This window comes from Rhinichthys klamathensis, unplaced genomic scaffold (genome assembly GCF_029890125.1).
Source record: "Rhinichthys klamathensis goyatoka isolate OS25496 unplaced genomic scaffold, OSU_Roscu_1.1 h1tg000168l_1, whole genome shotgun sequence".
In the NCBI taxonomy this organism is placed as follows: Eukaryota; Metazoa; Chordata; class Actinopteri; order Cypriniformes; family Leuciscidae; genus Rhinichthys; species Rhinichthys klamathensis.
This window is the reverse complement of record NW_026606699.1, coordinates 899475-919140: the sequence shown is the minus strand read 5'-3', so window position 1 is coordinate 919140 and position 19666 is coordinate 899475. Positions and strand designations below refer to the sequence as shown.

Here is a 19666-nt window from a genome sequence, read left to right as displayed (position 1 = left end):
GCATTGACATCTTCTATAAAATCTTCTATTTGCATTGACATCTTCACACGGGGATCTCTCCCCAGCTAACAAAAATATGTTCTGATAAAGTCCCCATGGTCAGAGAACACTCAAAAAGTACATTTTTTCATGTTTAAAAAACTCTTCTTTTTTTTTTCGTGAACGCTAAGGAAACATTATTCTTCAAACATAATGAAAATGTTACTTTTTAATGTTTTCTGAACATTCTGAAACAAGTAGTAACATTTAAATAACGTTAGATGAACACTGAAATGTTTCAGAAAAAAAAAGCATGATGTATAAATAATGTTTTTGTGCTAATTTTTCAGAGCATTATTAAAGAACAGATAACTTTCTGAAAGAATGTGTTGAGAAAACCTTGCCAGAATGTTAGCTAAAGTTCTTCGAATGTCAGTCTTGACCCTTGACCTCGCATAGACCGTCTAATGCATTCTGGATATCACTGTTGATCTGCAATTCTGGCTGATTCTGATGCTGTGTAAGAGTTTTTCTCTGAGTGTTCATTTGTTAGTGTGAATGTTTGTGCAAATTCATGCATGAGTTCTTCACTTCTCATTTCTCCTCTTTGCAGCTCTCACACAACAGTTTTCACACAACAGTTGCCAACTCAGAAATCTGTGCCGTATATTTCCAACTCGGCTTTATTGTGAATGCTTCATCTGTACATGATGTTCCAAAGAAAGGTTATCTTTGTAATCTTTCATCAAAATGCAATAACTTGACAATGCAATAACATGCCTCTGACATGACTTTCTTTTTCAGAAGATGTTATAAAACCCTTGTGAATCTACTGAGCCAACAACCTAATCAAATGAATGTTACTTTTACAGTTTTAATGTAAAATGTAATTGGTCTCCACAATGGCCATTCATCCTTGCAAAGAGTCTCATAATCGCACTGACCTCACGCAAGCAAAACATTTCAGATACAATCATCCCTAAAGATGGACGAACTTGAGTGCGACCATGGTCAGTGATCAGTCTATAAACAAAAACTCAAATTTGTTGTACTTTAATGAGAAAACCTCCCCTAGTCTGTTTACTTTGTCAGACTGTTTCTAAAGCAGAAGTTTACTTTTCAATACTTTAGAGTACAATTCACTGTGGGAATGTTTTCGGATTCACTCAAGTGTGTTTCCAGTGAGCTGTTTTGGCATGAATGCACAGGGTTATTGCCTGTTGCTCTTTATAGACGTGAGGCGAGGTTCCTTGTCCACTCTGTCATGTAAACGTCTCCAGATGGGACAAACAACACAAGAATATCTGCATGCAGAATTCTGGAGGATATAAGAATTAGGCAGATAATCATACACATTCAAAAACAATAACAGTGCGTGTGTGTGTTAATCAGTCTCATGTGAGCCTGTACACAATAATAGGCTAATGTGAATGTTGTGATATTAAGCTACATTGGACTTGTTGGAAAGGCCTATTGTAGCAAATAATGCATTTTAAACGAAACATTTGGGCAAAAATAGGGGGTCTAACTAAATAGGAGAAAAATAATTGGACCAAACGTTCTGAATTAATTCACAAGAAAATAATAAATGCATAGAATGATTCATTTGCATGTTTCATCCTCACTACAAAGGGTCTGGCTACAGATTTAGAAAGTCAAATTTACAGGGTATATATTGTACAATAGTTTAAAGTGGACTTCTTTAGTCTTGTTTGGAATAAAATATGTATGTGGCAACAACCAATCTTTTTTCCAGACTATATTGAGGGAGCGCCCAGCTAGGGTTTATTTCCCGAGATTATGACGTCGGTCGGCAAGCCCCGCCCCCGGCTCGCTTACGCACTCTGCACGCACGGCAGTTAAACACGTTCAGTTTGTGTAATAACCGCCCGCCGCGAACACAACAGCGATCGGCGCGGCGTTTAGGAGGAAAGCGTCGCGTCTGAGCGTTACTGTCTCACGCACAACATGGAACAGAGGACGCTAGTTAGAAAACAACAGCGCATGAGGCAAAAACAAGCGCGGGCACCCGCAACTTCACACTGACAGCGATTTAAAAGCCTTTGTAAAAGTTTCGCTGACGCGCGCGTGACGTTGGACGAGTCAAATGTAACAGGCGAGTTTGTTTGTTTGTCTTTAATAATTAAAATCGGAGGGAAGTGTAGGTTGGCATGGGCGCCAAACAGAGCAGTCCCGCTGCCAACGGGCGCACGCGAGCGTACTCGGGCTCGGATCTCCCGTCGAGTAACGTTAGCGGCAGAACGGCTGCGATGAGATATCACCCGCACAGCACATCAGGTGCTACTTCATCATCATCATCATCATCAGCGGCAGTGGCTTCTCACTATACCAGGACGCGCTCCGTGGGGGGTGGCACCGGTGGCCCGGGCGTGCGACCCCAGTCGGGCATTAATATACCGAACTCCGGGGCGTATAGCTCTCAAGAGTCCGGTAACAGCACACCGGAGGAGAACGGCGGGGAGAGAGAGCGGTCAACCGGCACCCCGAGACTGTTGATTGGATCTTTACCTGCTCACCTGTCGCCTCATCTCTTTGGAGGTAAGTTACATTAACAGTTATTGGTAGTTGATATGACATACTTAAAGGGATAGTTCACCCAAACATGAACATTCTGTCATCTTTTACTCACCCTCATGTTGTTCCAAACCTGTACGAGTTTTGTTCTGTTGAACACAAAAGATGATATTTTAAAGATTGTTGGTAACCAGACAGTTGGTGGTGTACCCCGCCCATTGACTTCCATAGTTGGAAAAAAATATTATGGAAGTCAATGAGGCCCATCAACTGTTTGTTTGTTTACCAACATTCTTCAGAATATATTTCTTTGTGTTCGACAGAACAAAACTCATACAGGTTTGGAACAACATGAGGGCGAGTAAAAGATGACAGAATTTCCATGTTTGTGTGAACTATCCCTTTAAATTGTTTTAATTTGTAAATGTGGGTGGTAATGTCCATGAAGTTTTCATGTCCATCAGCATTTTTATATATCAGTGCAAATGTGTAAGGGCACTGTGTATATAATAAGTTTGAGAGGTTGTTAAGCTTAGGTGTCAAGGTCATGTTTGTTATGTTTCTACTTCCCAGCTTATGTCATGATCAAGTTCACAATGGCAATAATTAATGGATCAACCCTTGTGGAGCAGTTTGAACCTTCAACTTTTAGGTAACCACTAGGTCACACCACCACCTATTAGGTTAAACCAACCTAGTGGTTTCCAACAGTGACGAAAGAATATGTTTTGGTTTATTATTGGTTGAAGCAAAATGGTGAGCTTATCAAAGCATGTGATGAACCTTTTGTTCTATATTTTGTTTTTTACAGATGCATGATAACATGCTGGTGCAACAGTGGTTAGAGATCGCAACATGATCTGAGGAACCTTGTTGTGGTTAGGAAGTTTTCTGAACAGGTGTAGAGATGCATGTGAGCGATAATTATTTCTGATTAGTTCAGTCGTCATGCTGGTCTTTTTGTTGTGTTTCTGAGAACCTGTTCAGTAATCTGATTATTCATAAACAGCGGTCATGCTATGTAAATTGCTTATTCTCAGGAAAACTGTCCAGAAAAGGTTCTGGTCAACATATCAACCAGTTTTGTTTTGCATTATACACATTTGACTCACAGTTCTCATTACCGGTCTAATTCTCTTCACATTTGACTCAGTTCTCTTTTTTCAATTCATGCATACATACAATTTTTGGTAACGCTTCCTTTTACAGTCCTGTTACCCATGTACATACTATGTACTTACTATAGTAATTACAATAACTGGGTAATAACTAGGTACTAACCCTGAACCTACCCCTAACCCATGTACTTACCTTATATTAGCCAGTACTTTCTAGGCAAGTACACGTAAGTACTGTACTGTAAAAGGAAGCGTTACCAAATTGTTCAGTTCATGACCATGACCTTGGTGTTGATGGCACCATGCTTTACAGTTTGAGCTAAAGCAAAGCTACCAAAAGTAAAATGTCCAGATGCATGATTTTGGAGGCAAAATGTCATGTAAAATAACGTCTCAGTGCATAACGGTTGTACAATATTCTATAAGTATACCTAATTTGTCCTCTTGTATTGAAGTGAAATATGACCCGTACATATTTTTTCATAGATTGCCGTGGATGTTTTGTATGGGTCGTTCTTTGTTTCTTACACAGACTCTGCAATATTCAAATCCAGTGGAAAGGCCGTCGGTTATGGGATGGAATTTCCTCAGTCGTTGATGTGGCCTGGATTGAACTTTAATTCTCTAACAGGCTCTTACTGGTGATTGTAGTTAATCTTTAAACGTTGGCTGAGTATGACTTCTAACCGACTGTGGATGAGATCGAGAAGGGAGTTTTTATAGGGGAAATGAGACTTGTTCATTTTCTGTTATCAAAAAGCACGGGGGAATCCTGCCTATAACAGACTTACCATATGTGCAATTTGTATCAAACCTGGAGGCAAAATCATTGTGTGGTGTCATGATCATTGTCTAGATCTCTATTTGAACTACTTATTTTAATTGTGTGACTTTACAGTGTAAAAAGAGAATGAGAACTGTATAGAAAAACCAGTGTAGTTCTGCATGTTTCAGTGTTGATCAGTGTAATACAGTTTTGAAAGAGATCTTGCTGTTTTGACACACAAGATTGAAAACACTCTTTTTAATGAGCTGACATCAGAGAGGAGTATCACTTCTAGTGAATGCATTTAATTTGTAAGAGTTTTAATTATATGCATGCACAACTAGTTGAATTTTGAATGCAAAATAGGCCTAATTCCATAGACTTCAGTGAGTTTGTCGTGCAGTGTTGATTTACTCTCTTGTTTAGTATCACGTAACGCATGCATGCCATGTTCAGTTGTTCTCATTTAATTAAACATATTGTATAGGCTAAAACCAGTTTTATCCAATAGTTTTAAAAGATTTCCAAACTATATTTGTAATGCATTGTGTGCTGGTATCACACTGCTTTCAAGCTAGCCATGCACTGATGAATTAAGTGCAATAAGAGCAAAACCTTTTTATATAGACAATAAATACGGTTAGTTTTAACTTCATGTTGTCTTTTAAAGCTTTGATGTCCTACAAATCTGTTGACAGAGATCTAGACCATTTCCACACCGCCAACCACCAATGAAACCAGATCCAGTCGTTTGGTACGTCATTGCTGTGGTTTAAAAAAAATGTCCTCTGCCGGTCATGCATGAACTCAGGACACCTGACACGTGGTCCATGTTCATACTGTCCACACTCAGTAAAACACACACATAAACAGAAAGTGGGCCAAACTGTGTGTGTACATTAAACACACACTGCCTTCCTGCTGCTTCACTCTCACTTTAAATGAAAGCCAGGAAGTGTTTGTTGTGGCTCCCCTTTGCCGTCTGCTTTTCCCTGACTTGACTTTGACTCAACAGGCTTTGTGCAGCTCGCTTTACCGTAACGGCTTCGCCTACAAGCTGGTGAATGATTGCTATTTTGATGGTGGTAGCACATGTTGGCATATAGTTGATATGTCTTAGGCTTCCACATCTGCTAATTTTTACGAGTTGTCCAATCGTCTGTCAATGTTTACCTTATGTAAATGACTTACAAAACACTGTGCAGCATCAGCGGTCTTGTCGAGTGTTGTTTTGATGGACGGTGTGTGACTGAGGAAATGAAAGCATGCATATCTCCGTCCATTGCATGCTTTTGCACCTGAATTCAGATCATCACAGATGTCCAAAGCACCAGCACATTCACTTAAGACATGCTTCTCGAATGCAAGTTACAGATAGAGATAACAAATATTTTAATATTGTGATCATCCAATACCAATCTGGCTGATAAATATTACGTTATTAATATTAACACTGAGAACATGCATGCACAAAGTGTTTATCAATGTACACAAGATCTTTTTATTAGACAAAAAATGGAAGAGTTTATAGAAGCCTAACAAACTATTTTTTAAAAATCTAAAAAGGTTTGCATATATCTGTTTTGTTCTATCATTTGATACATCAGTCTTGTATGTATGGTATAGTGAGAATATGGAGCTCACACTCAGGTTCACACACACCAAGGACGATAAGGATATTTAAAAATCTTTCTAAATGTAAAAGAATAGCAGACTCCACACCACAACTATAATCACTTTTATAACAATTTTTAAAGAGCTTTAGGATTTAAAGGGGACCTATTATGCTCCTTTTTTTACAAGAAGTAAGATAATGTGTCTGTGAAGTTTCAGCTCAAAATACCCCACAGATCAATTATTATACCAAGCCCAAAATGCCCCTTTTTGGGTTTAAGCAAAAACATGGAATTTTTATTTGTGTATCTTTAAACACAAATTAGCAGCTACTCCCCACCCCCCTTTCCAGAAGAGGGCTGTGCCTTTACAGCTCGTGCCTCGGATACTCTGGCAACAACAAAACTGGAGAAACAGCATGGGGCCGTTTCCACAGAAGGCTTTTGCGTGGGTGGGTGGATTTTTACCATTATTGGGTGATTGTGTTCACACTACCGACACATATTTGTGTTCAAACACCATGTAAACGTGAATTTTGCACAACAGGTCCCCTTTAAAGTGGGAAACAACTAAATTTCAGCATGCACGGCACTTTTAAAAACGCTAATATCGTTATCATTATAGGGTTAGTTATTGTCTTGGTCGGTGTGGCCTTTAAGTTTGATTTATTTTAGTGAAAGACTGCTACTGTGCACGGATTTAAAACGATTATTCAGCAATTAATTTAGCATATAATGAATATCACCAGATAACTAGTGCAAAAGAAATATTCTCATTGGGAAACGGCGCATTAAGCGTAGCTTGAACTTGAGCTCTGTTTGGGGAATGGGTCAGTAGTCTGGTTGGCTGGTTTGCTGCCGCAGCAGTTCAAACTCCACTTCTTTAATGGATAAACCGCCTCCCTTCCCTTCTGCATTACTCTCAGGACTGGCTCCGTTCCACTCGCTGCTCAAAGAGCTTTCGACAATCTCTGCGCCACTCGCATTATATCTCTCACATGCACACACACGTTGATGCCTAAGGCCTCTGGAACATTTAAAATGATACCTTACCCAAAAATGAACATTTCTGTCATCATTTACTCACCCTCATGCCATTCCAAACCTGTATGACTTTCTTAAAAAAAAGTTTTTTTTGTGTGTGTGTGTGTGTGTCTGCGAGAATACAATTAATGTCAGTGGGGTCCAGTGTTGTTTGGACTCCAACATTTTTCTAAATATCATAGAAAGAACGAAAGTCATGCATGTTTGGAGGGAAAAAAGTTAGAAGAAAAAGAAAGTTATATGGTTGTGGAATGACAAGAGGGGGAGTTAATTGTGACAGAATAACATTTTTTGGGTGTACTATCCCTTTAAGTCGTTTATTTTAACAGGTGACGGCATTCACACTTTGCCAGGAGCACTGCGAGCAGTTCCAGCCTATTTTTCTTGCATACTAATTTAGCAAAATGCCTAATATGCAAATACATCTAATGCTGTATAAGCAGTGTTGCACAATCTGTTTATTAACAAATTTCTACTGTCTCACTTTGTATATTATCAACCTGCTCAGTCTAAGTTTGTCCTTCTCAGTGTGTTCTTCGGCAGCTGGTGATGTTTCTGAGTCAGCAGGTCACGGCTCATTTCACACGCCTTAGATTCAGTTTGACTGGGTCCTCGGGAAGATTTCACACATATGAGATGCTTTATGAAGTCTATGTGCATGCGCAAACACCGCCCATGGATCCAGTAATCGATAGCCAATGTTCCACGACTCCCACCCCGCTGCCGTGTCCTGCACATTTGACATGGACATCAATCCGGTCGTACTTTTTTCACTGCGTCTCTAACAGACCGCTTTAAATCAGACAGACAGGGAATCGTCCAAGGCCTTCATGCACTGCCCATATCATTGATGCTCAGTAAGTAGTATCGATTTGCTGTTCATTGCACTCATAGTCATTTGCGATATTAGTCAAAAATATTTTTATTTTTTTTACATCATCAGCAGCAATAACAACACTCTGACATGATTGGATAGATATTTTGCAAATACAAATAAAAAATGTTGACAATTTTTTTTTCTTTTGATAAAAGCATCTGTCAAATGCATAAATGTAATTGGTCGTTTGAGGGAATGTGCTTAATTGTCGTGATATAATAATCTAGTCCTAGAAATTCATTTTCAGGTGAAATATAACCCAAAGATGGTCTTGATATATATATATATTTTTTTTTGAGATTCACACTACACTGTTTTTACTCAATAAAGTGAAGTTTCAGCTATATACAGTATTAAATGCAGTGTAAAGTTTAATTGTGTTTTAAGAAATAATATTGTTTTAGTGAACTCAAATAAAATAAGTTCAGAGTACTCATAACTATTGTTTTTAATAAACTTAAATGAATTGAGGCAATCGGTTTCCTCAAATGAAATGAGTTAGCTTAAGTTGTTGGGTTTTACAGTGTATAGTTCAAACAACCAACCAGCTCTAGTTTATCACAACATTACAAAATTTTAATAACGCATAACATGTCCATGGATTTTTGTTTTTAAATCGACATTAAAATTTATATGAATATCATTTTGAATTTGAGAAAATATGTAAATGTCAAGATGCATCTCTAATTTAGTCTCTGTTTTGAAATTTTTTTTATTAGCTTTATCGCCCAACTATAGTATTGCTTCATATTTGTGCTGCACTTTGACAGCAACTACAGAGGGTCTCATCACAGGCTTGTTTTAACAAGTGCTGATGATTTTGAATCTCTTGCCGAGGCATGACTGACTCCACATTCTTTTAAAAGGTATTTGCAGAGCTAAAAGCTTGGACTCTTGTATATGGAAGCTTGTTTCCGCCACAGAATGAAAAATAAAGGTAATTGCGACTTTTTATCTCACAATTCTGACTTTTTTTCCTCACAATTGCGAGTTTACATCTCACAATTCTGACTTTATTTCTCAGAATTGCGAGATATAAAATCGGAATTGCGTGTTATAAAGTCAGAATTGCGAGATATAAAGTCAAGAATTGCGAGATATAAAGTCAGAATTGCGAGATAAAGTCAGAATTTATTGATATAAAGTCGCAATTGCGTGTTATAAAGTCAGAATTGCGTGATATAAAAGTGAAATTGCGTGTTGTAAAGTCAGAATTGTGAGATATAAACTATTCTGAGGGGAAAAAAGTTAGAAAAGTTTTCCCCCCTTAGGATTGGCCTGGTAACTCGCAATTGCGAGTTTATATCTCACAATTCTGAGAAAAGATGTCAGAATTTTGAGACATAAACTAGCAATTATGTGTTATAAAGTCAGAATTGCGAGATATAAACTCGCAATTGTGAGAAAAAAAGTCAGAATTGTGAGAAAGTCTTTTTTTTCTCGCAATTGCGACTTTATTTCTCATAATTGCGACTTTATTTCTCATAATTGCGACTTTATTTCTCATAATTGCGACTTTATTTCTCAGAATTGTGACTTTATATCTCGCAACTGCGACTTTATTTCTCACAATTCTGACTTCATATCTCGCAATTGTGAGATAAAAATTCGCAATTATTTAAAAAAAAAAAATTATTCAGTGGCGGAAACAAGCTTCCATACTTGTACATATTATGGAGAGGTTTATTATACAGGCAGACCGAAAATGTGGAGCATCATGACTCTAATTTGCTCAGGGAAAATTCAATGAGCCGTGGTTTTTTTTCTCGCCTAATATATTTGTAGAGTTTTAAACCCTGTCAAGAACTCTTATTATTCAATTACCCTCATGTCATTTTTCAACTCTTTTGTTGTTATTTCTTTAGTGGAACACTAAACATAATCAAATTACAATTTGTCCTCCTGCAGAAAATCATTGTGGTTGTGGAGTTGAACCACCTTGGAAGATTCGGTATTGAGTGTCTTGTAGGACAGAAGGTACAAAGGATCAGCCGGTTCCCTCTGGGCATAAACAGGAAGAGGACGCATCAAAATCAGATGCAGAACAGACCCTATGGATCTGTTTATTCTCAAAAGAAGACTGCTGTGGGAATATATATGTATATTTTCTGCCATGGATATTAGGTCTAATTCTGTAACTGTATCCATGACCTCTGGACACTGATGGAGAACATCAACAGAGCTATTATTATTATGAATAGTCACTAGTGAAAATGAAATGAAATCATTAAAATAATTTTTCATGGACAGGCAAATAAAGTATCTGGTGCCATCTGCATGAGATTTAATGATAATAATGGGAGTAAACTAGTTTTTTTGGGTTTTTCCAACAGCGGCTAGGTAACAGATTAATCAGTGTCGATGGAAAGTGACATGAAATTAGATTTCTTGAAACGTTTTTGTGTTTAGCCAGCTGTTGTCTGACTGATTCTATTTACTCATGATTTTTCACCCAATTAAAAACATTTTTGTACCAGACACTATGCATAAGCACACTACTCGTATAGGGAACTTAATGTCACAGCAAAAGTAGATTTTAAGAAATGAAAATGCTGGCGAAGACTTGCAGCTTTAAATAGACTTGTCATTTGCAGGAAGAGCTGCACATGAACGGTTGCGACACTCATTTTTATATGACTATCTTAATTTGTAACGCACCACATTGTGTTCTTGCACAATGTCTGTTGTTGAAGATTGTTTGATTTGTTCCTCCACAGGCCTTTATAGTGTTGAAAAGCTCATAATGCTTAGGTGAACGGTATGCATGAGCGCTTAGATCATCTGAGCATCATGAAGGCAGGGATTTAATCTTATTACACTCTCTAAGTCGTGTGATTATCTCTGCGAGCAGACGGCAGGCACACAGCACTGTATCCATCATTACTGCTGCTCCATTCAGATGTTCTGGAAACAGCATTATTACATATAGAGTTTCTTTGTTTTTTAAATCTTATGCACATTTATGCATTTGGCAGATGCTTTTATCCAAAGTGAATTGCATTGCATTCAAGTATGCGTTTGATCAGTTCATGTCCTTCTTGGCAATCAAACCCATGACCTTGGCATTGCTAGCACAATGCTCTACTGTTTCAGCTACAGGAATACAGGATATTATTCGTTGCAATGATGCAAAACTTACCATGCACATATAACAAATGGGATCTTTAAAAAGGCTCTGTTTTTTACTGCTTATTTTAGCAAATTTGGTAGGTCATCCAGGTATTCTATGCATGCAGAAAATGTGCATACTATGTGCACAGTATGCACTTGTTTTGGTGCGTCTCTCTGAGAGCACTTCTTGACAAGGTTTTAATTTATGCCTTCAATACTGTTATCTTGATTTTAGTCAAATTGCACCCCATGGGTTGGATTTGTACCTTTCAGATGAAGTAAGAAAGAGTGACATTTTGGCTAATGAAGTGACCAGAAAGTTCTAAATGCAAATTATGCAGACAAGCTCAAGCCGTCTAGTTAACTGAGCGCTCAGAGAAAGTAAGTGTCCTGTCTCTCTCACTGACTGCATATGGCACATTAGATGACGTCGCCAGTTGATTTCCCACTGGTTTGGTTTTATGGCAGGTGCGCTGCACTCAAGTGACTCTTGATTGCTGATTAATCTGCATTCACAAGATCCTTAAACTCAGGTGAAGTGCTTCGTGATTCTGCTTCCTCTTCATTCATCCAGGATAGACGGGAACCTGTCGCAGTGTCTGTGCTGTTGGTTTAAAGCAGAGGTTCTCCGCTCTAGCTCTCGAGGTCCACTTTCCTACAGCGTTTAGCTCTGACCTTGATCAAACTCACTTGCCTGTAACTTTCTAGTAATCCTGAAGACGTGGATTAGCTTCTTTAGGTGTGTTTGATTAGGTTTTGAACAAAACTCTTCGAGTGGACTTCAGGGGCAGAGTTGAGATCCCCTGGGCTGCGTTTAAGTTCACTTTTTTATGCCCTTCCGCCGCTAACTAGGGCTGGGCGATATGGCCCAAAAAAATTATCACGATAAATGTCAAATCTTTATTTCTTTCAAGTTTAAAGGCAGATTTTTGCTCCTAAGTGAAAGTCGTATAAACCAGAGCGTTGTGGTTTTAAAAATCTGAGGTAGAACATTCAAACATTTGTCATTTTTCCTTAACAAAATAAATATCTGAAAAGAAAAATATTTCTTCAGCACAGTTTGCAGTGCAGGCTGCAATATTCAAATTACATGTTTTGTCTCGAAATGCATATTTGACAGTGAGTTGACAGTAAATCTACATCCTAACTCAAGCTAATGCTGCTATGTTAAATTTATGTTCATTAACAAAAACAGTAACATCTGTTTTTTTTTTATTTTAAGGACCACATTTTTATTTGGTAAAATTTAATATTCAGACTGTTTGAGTTTTATTAAAATTAACCATTGGTCATCCAGTATCATGCATTTAGATCATGATAACCACAGATAAAGCCAGGTACAGCCTATAGCACCTCACTATCATGGCAAAATGTAACTTTATGGTTTATATGGTATTTGTATGAAAAACAGTAGCCGAACAGTTAAATACATTATTAAATACTGTAATTATATTCCATTAGTCATTTAATACATTGTCTACATTAATAATATTATACAATTCAATATGTATATCCCACATTTCATGGTGCAGTTAATATTACTAGGCTAACCTTACAGTAAATCCATGGTAGGCTAAATGGATTCAGTATCAATTCAGATTCTGAATTCGCTGCGCAGTGTTTCTCCTGTTTGTCAGCGGTGTTTCATCTGCCTTTAAACTGATTAAACTGGACATTTGTGTTCTTCGCTGAACTTTAGCGCTTCTCACTGGATCTCGTGAGCGAGACGACCAGAGTAAACGCGTCTGCTCCATAGACAGTAAAAGAAATGGACAGAGCGATCTCATTGGAACTCAGTTGAGACAGTTGAAGCCCACTTTTAGCGATTTTTGAGAACTTCCGTTCCTGACGCGCAGACTCAAACCGACTCAAACTAAGCTTGATGACGTGAGCAACCTGTCTGACAGACGTTAATCTTCTAGTAGCTGTGCGTGAAAACTGCCAACGTTAATCTTGCAGAGACGGGGAACTTGAGCAAAGAGTTCTTTGGCGTGAGTGAGCAGGAGTAAGTATTCCGTTGCTTTTATGGACTCATTATCTATGGGCTTCTCCCTTGACGGGACGTCCCCCCGATTGCCTGCGAGCTTCTCCTCCTGTCTGTACGGTCATTTCTGTACAGCGCGACAGAGAGTCGAGTGGTTATGACGCAATCGTTAGCCTATTTTTACTAAATCTGTTTCTACGGGGCCATAGTGTAACATAGAAGGTAATGGAGCCCTTTATACATTGTCGTGTTTCTTTAGAAATAAATAATTGACAAATGGAGTCTTTAAACGCCCCAGATGTAAAGTTATTCGCTGTCAAAGTGACGCAAAAATGAATGGGAGTCAATGGAAATGCTAACGCAAGTGAAGTTCTGCTACAACATGGCGGCACCCGGCCGGCTTCAACTTCCGGTCGATGGATTACCCCCTTGGTCTGCTCTACTGAGCTCGCGCTGCCATTTGAACTTTGAGCCGAGCGGATAAACGGTCCGTGTGGCGCGCGGTTCAAATGAGTTTCGTTCCGTTCCGCTTTTCGCGCATACACATTATCGAACATTTATCGACCTCTTGATATCGTTTTATCGAGAAAAATTATATCGCGATAATTATCGTTATCGTTTAATCGCCCAGCCCTACCGCTAACTTTATAGTAATGGTTCCGATACCCAACTCTGCTCTCCCATTGGTAATCGCCGCATCACATTACATGTTTTTGCATAAAAAAAGTAGAATTATTCAATCTGATTGGCTTTCCAGTCAGGATTAGATGTTGGGCCTTATGAAATCCGTTTTATTTTTTCCCAAATTCCGTTTTTTCCATTTTAATTTTTGGGAATTCATTTATTTTACACTTTACTGTTATTTTAGTCATTAAAAGAGTGTGCTTTTAAAGTTAATGATTAAAATGTATACAAATGAAATAGGAATGACCTTAAATTACAGACATTTACTCAGTAGCCTTTTCAGCCTTTTGCGTGCGTGCGTGCGTGTATGTGAGAGAGACGCGTGAGTGATAGAGAGACGAAACGCAATATGTGGCGGCCGGAGTTGATTTTGTGGCCGCGAATTAGTCTATGTGTGGGAAACACTGCATAAAAGTCACGTGCGAACTGCTCGGCTCGGTACTGAGGGCTTATAGCGTCGAGTTTCTTAACTTTTTCGCCGAGGAAAGCAGAGCCGTGGAGAGCCGCTTCGCCATGCTTTCATTGTTTTGATGCCGTCATTGGAGCTGAAATGACGGGAGGGGTTGTGTCGCCCAGATTTGCTTCCCCCGGTCTGCATTTTCACCAGACATACGTTCTTCTCCCAAACAAAAACAGAATTTCAATCCAAATACCGTATTTTCCGCACTATAAGGCGCACTTAAAAGCCTTTAATTTTCTCAAAAAACGACAGTGCGCCTTATAATCCGGGGCGCCTTATATATGGATGATGAACACACGTTCACCAAGACGGGGAGACAGCGCCGGGCGACTTACGCCACTATCTGCCAATGGATCGTGGATGCCTGGGCTGAAATATCAGTCTCAACTGTGATCCGAGCTTTCACGAAGGCAGGAATAATCTCTTTAACATTCAGCCAGCTCACATACCCGTATTTACTTCCTGTTTTCGGCCGAAGTCCACAGTAGTTGATTGTCGAGTTCGCGCGAGCGCAATCAAACCTCCTCCATGTGTTCAACATCTGATTCGGATGAACTATCCATTTGAGCTGATATTCTCAGAACACCACACAGCACCGTCATCGGCTGACAGCTGGCAGTCTGAGTCTCCACTGTTGCTTAGTTACCAATGATCGCGCGCGCACACTCGACAATCACCTACTGTGGACTTCGACCGAAAACAGGAAGAAAATACGGGTATGTGAGCTGGCTGAATAAACATCATTTTTATTCATATCTTTCACATTTACTGCAGTCAGATTCACCGTGTTCACTCACATGGCTGTGCACTTGTAATGACACATTAAGGTTGTTAAGAGGCTAAAAGCAGGTTTAAAACTTTTCCCGTTTAAGTCAACAGGGTGCAAATTTTAAAAAGAGGATAACACGGTGTAGGCAACACCGGTTTTGTCGTTGTTATCTGTACTGACAGCACTCCAAATTTACAAAAAATGAGCTCAATGTTAAAATTGACCGGTTTTTTTTTCTTTAACGTGTGAACAACGTTACCATGGGAGTGAACGGAGTTGTCAGAACGCTTAATAAAGTTTGACTTTATCTGACTGTTTTGTTGACGTTTGTTGACATCTAGTGGATGCATAACGCAAACCCAGTCAAACGTTTGACTGCAGTATTTTATGCGCCTTATAATCCGGTCCGCCCTATAAATGAAAAATGTTCTAAAATAGGTCATTCATTGAAGGTGCGCCTTATAATCCGGTGCGCCGTATAGTGCGGAAAATACGGCATGTAAAATTCCACGAAATTCCGCGTTAACACTAGATTAACACTAGATTCCGCGTTAATTTGCCAATTTGCTCTGTAATTTCAGTTGGTTGTGGTTGTGTGAGGGGGGGAAAAAACACACAGATGCGTTCGATTTGACTAGATTGAAATCACATAGTTTCTTGTGAAACTAAAATGACCTGCTCCTCTGGGAAAACTCGTCCTGTCTGAAATCTCTGATTAGGGTTTGAGTTCTGTCTGATTTCAAAAGGAATGTCTTCTAAAGGTCAAAACATTGCTAAAAAATGTTGCCCTGTGTACCGTCACCTTGAATGCTGTTTTAAAAATGCAAACTGCAGTTTGTTGTTTTACATGCTGGTCAGAGAGTCACTTCCTGTCTAAGCTGTAAACAGGAACTGCACGTAACCTGCTGTTGTCAGGTGGTTTGAACAGGTTACTTTTTCTCTTCCTCGGTGTTCTCATTTCTATAGTCTGAGAATCAGAGAATACACACAGTGTATGTTCAACATCACTAGGTTTGTGCTATCTAGAGCTAGGTGATAGACCAAAGAAATCTCATGTGAATTTTAGGATACTTGCAATATATATTTTTAACTTAGAGCGTCTGTTCTCATTTACATTGACTGTAAAGGAAAGTGCTTGTGGTTTGAATCCAATAAATTTCTCCTTTTGTTGTCCATGGAAGAAAAAGTACATTTATGTAGGCTATGTATCAGGGTAACCGCTTCCTCGCCTTCATTCAGCCCTATAAGGTGATGTTGTGTCACCTTGTCAAAATGTAGCATGTTTACGATAATTTACTAGCCTGGTTAAAACCAGACCATTCTCAGTTGTAACTGAGTTATGGTCTGGCAAAGCGTCATAGACAAATCATTTCCGGAGGGGCGTCACCAACAGACGTCGCGGGTAGACTTAAAACCAATCAGAGCGATGAAGGAGATGACGTATGCAGAGCGGCGCAGAAAAATCTCTGAATATTGTTCTTTGCTCGGTTTTTAACGAAAATGAAATGTTCAAATCGCTTAAAACAGGCGCGATAGCTGATTCGAACGAGTGATGTTCGACGGCGGCATCCATCTTTGTAATGTAGGCTACAAAACTTGCTTCAAAATCCCAGCGCTGTCGTCATCGTGTAAAGCCCGCCCCAACGTTTCTGATTGGTGCCTCGATTTCGACGGATTGGAAATGAGCTTGAATGAGCTCTTTGCCAGACTAACTTTCAGAGCAAATCTAAATTTGCCGGAAGTTGTCTGGGTTTTCCCAGGCTAATAATTTACAGTAGGGTGCCTCTGACATTTTTTACACTAAACGGCCGTTTTATTCCCCAGTCCATCTGCTCATCTGTGCTGCTGACAGCTTTATGAATGATAAATATCTCCTCTGGACTCTCACTTGAATCGGCCTCTCCATCAATAGGACTGACCATCAAACGTACCGTACCGCTCATGCATGGTTTTTTTTGTGTCAGTAGTACATAATTTAGTTTTTTTATTTCTTTCTGGCCATCTAAGTGCATAATGTCTCTCACCTAGGGCTGGGTGATTAAAAGATAACGAAAATTATCCTTGATACAATTATAACAAAATATGGTATATAGAATTCTTTTTGTATTTTTAATATATTAAAGGTGTAATGGAATATAATTACTGTTGTGTTTTCTGTGGAGTTTTGTTATTTTTTATTATTATTTTTTTTTTTTTTTACATGTTTAATTCAAATGTGTACATTAAACTAAAGTTACAACTGTTACAAGGAACGTTTGGAGGTTAGTAGCCTAATGGTGTAGTGCCTCTTTAAGAGATGAGTGTGCTGTGGAACATGTGACCGGAGTTCACTGTGTGAAAAGGAAGCGCGATTCATTGAATCTATAATGACTTCAATCCGGTGTGCAGCCACTTGGTGAGCTCTCTTAATTTTAAATGTTTCTTGTCTGCTTTATGATGTACACTTCATGTTGTCTGCTGTCACCATGCTATGTTGTTGTACTGTGTTTGTGTCCGTTTCACGTTAAAGATAATGCTATGCTCCGGTAGATTTAAACAGTCTAAACGTTAGTTGACTGATAAATATATCGCTATGCTTCAAAGTTATAAGTTGACGAGGTAACCGTGAGACAAAGCTAACATTTAGACTTACTTAGAACATCGCTATACTAGACGTGTCCAGTTGTTTACTTTATTTGAATTTATAAAAGTTTGAAGTATGAATCGCAGAACGGTATTTAATGTGAGTAATGTTATTCTTCCTGGTTTGCTGCGGAGCATTCTGGGAAATGTAGTTTCTTGCTTGCAGAGGTTTGGTAGGATTTGAGTATAGTGTATTTATGATTATATATTATTATTATATAATATATAAATATATATTATATAATTTGTATTTTGATTAATGTTATTTATTGTTGATTATTATTATTATTATTATTATTGGGCTATTGAAGTGTGTTTGTACTAGTATACACATGAAAATGTAAATGTTGTATTCTGCTTATCTTCTCAGGTTTATTACCTGGTTATTTATTGGTGAGAAAAAATAAACAAACAAAAGTGAACCAAGAAAAACCTGAGTAAAATCCTTTTGTACACTGGGTTGCCCTTTCCGTGGGGAGAACACGGAACAATTACAGTATTTTTTTTGTTAAAGGGGTGGTATAATTATACCCCGACCCACAGATATTTTTATATAGCATGTTAAAATTGTCACTTTTTGAGGGTGAGCAAAAACGCACCGTTTTTCTGTCTGTCCCTTTAAATGCAAATGAGCTGCTGCTCCCGGCACCTCCTGCTACCTTTTACCTCACACACGCACTGAACATTTCAAAAAGTTTTAGCCTTTTATATACAAACCGGAGTCAGACAATGATGGAGAGACTCAAGAAGGGACAACATGTAGAATGCAACAGGACATTTCTGAATGGTTAGTTGATAAATTTATGTAGCTTATGTGTAGTTATCTTAGTCATTGATTAGCCTATTCTTTCATGATAATCTATAAATCACGTTCCCGGGGGCGGGGTTTATGTAAATTTTAGGGTTAGTGATGTCACTAACCCGGGAGGAATGTCTTGTAGTCCCTACCAGTCGTTTGTTGTAGTCCTTAAAAAGCAATTTCTTTAAAAGAAAACATCTCCCTTTGCTTTGCACTTTGAGCGTTGTAACTTTACAGATGTTGTTTATGCTCAAACAGCAACATTACACACTAACTAAGGTTAGAAAAGTGAAATCATAATCAACCACCCCTTTAAGCTGTAGCATTTGTGCATTTTGTATTTATAGTAAAAATGTATTCAGGCTGCTGTTTTTCATAACAAATACCATAGAAACCATATAGCCTGTGTTTACACACACGCACAGATGTGACGCACAGATCTGACCTTTTGACAATATCTGTTTTTGTTTTTTGACCCGCCTGTTTACATTCTCTTTAGACATGACTGGTATCCAATATCTGTGTTTACATAAATCCACACCCAAAATTATTCTGTTGGTAATCGTAAGTTAACTCGTGAATATTTTGATGTAAAAAATGTTTTGAATATTTACCTCAGATTTCTGAAATGTTCACCTTTTTTGAACATTGAACCCTAACCCTTACCAATATCATTATACATGTTTTGAATATTTACCTCAGATTTCTGAAATGTTCACCTTTTTTGAACATTGAACCCTAACCCTTACCATTATCATTATACATGTTTTGAATATTTTACCTCAGATTTGTGAAATGTTCACCTGTTTGGCAAGTTTTGTCATGTTCTGACAGTAAATAGTAGTTTACCACCAAAATGAACTGTCTGTTTTCTAAAGCTTTCACTCAGCAGGAAAAATCTCCCTTTAAACTCGAAAGAAATATAGAGTTGACATTTATCGAGATAATTATCGATATCAGCTGATATGAAAAATTTTAGCGTTAGAATGTTTTTGCCCATATCGCCCAGCCCTGCTCTCACCATTGATAGATAAACTCTGAATTAGCCATTCAAGCACACAGTATTGACGTGCTCCATTGAGCTGTTGCTGTGCTGAAATCTATTTGCCAGAGGGATTATAAGGCACAATCCAGATTAAAACCTCCCAGAAAACCTTCACTTGTGTTTGTTTGTGTGTGAGTGAAATGAAACGCCACATTCACCTTATTTCAGTTCTGTGAATTAATGTCATTTTCTTGTCAAAATGTATTCTGTGTACTATCATCAGCAGTAGGGCAGCTCACTTTAAATTAGGGCCCTATGAA

The 19666-nt window shown here is 38.4% G+C and overlaps 1 protein-coding gene across 1 annotated transcript in view; it reads left to right on the top strand.

Annotated features, from left to right (window-relative positions):
* Positions 1–1830: 1830 nt before the first annotated feature.
* Positions 1831–19666, top strand: part of znrf2b (zinc and ring finger 2b) — a 54505-nt gene continuing 36669 nt past the window's right edge. Inside the window, exon 1 of the mRNA XM_056259475.1 lies at positions 1831–2538. Coding sequence (XP_056115450.1) covers positions 2151–2538 — 388 coding nt within the window. The 5' untranslated portion in view covers positions 1831–2150. The remainder of the gene's footprint in view (positions 2539–19666) is intronic.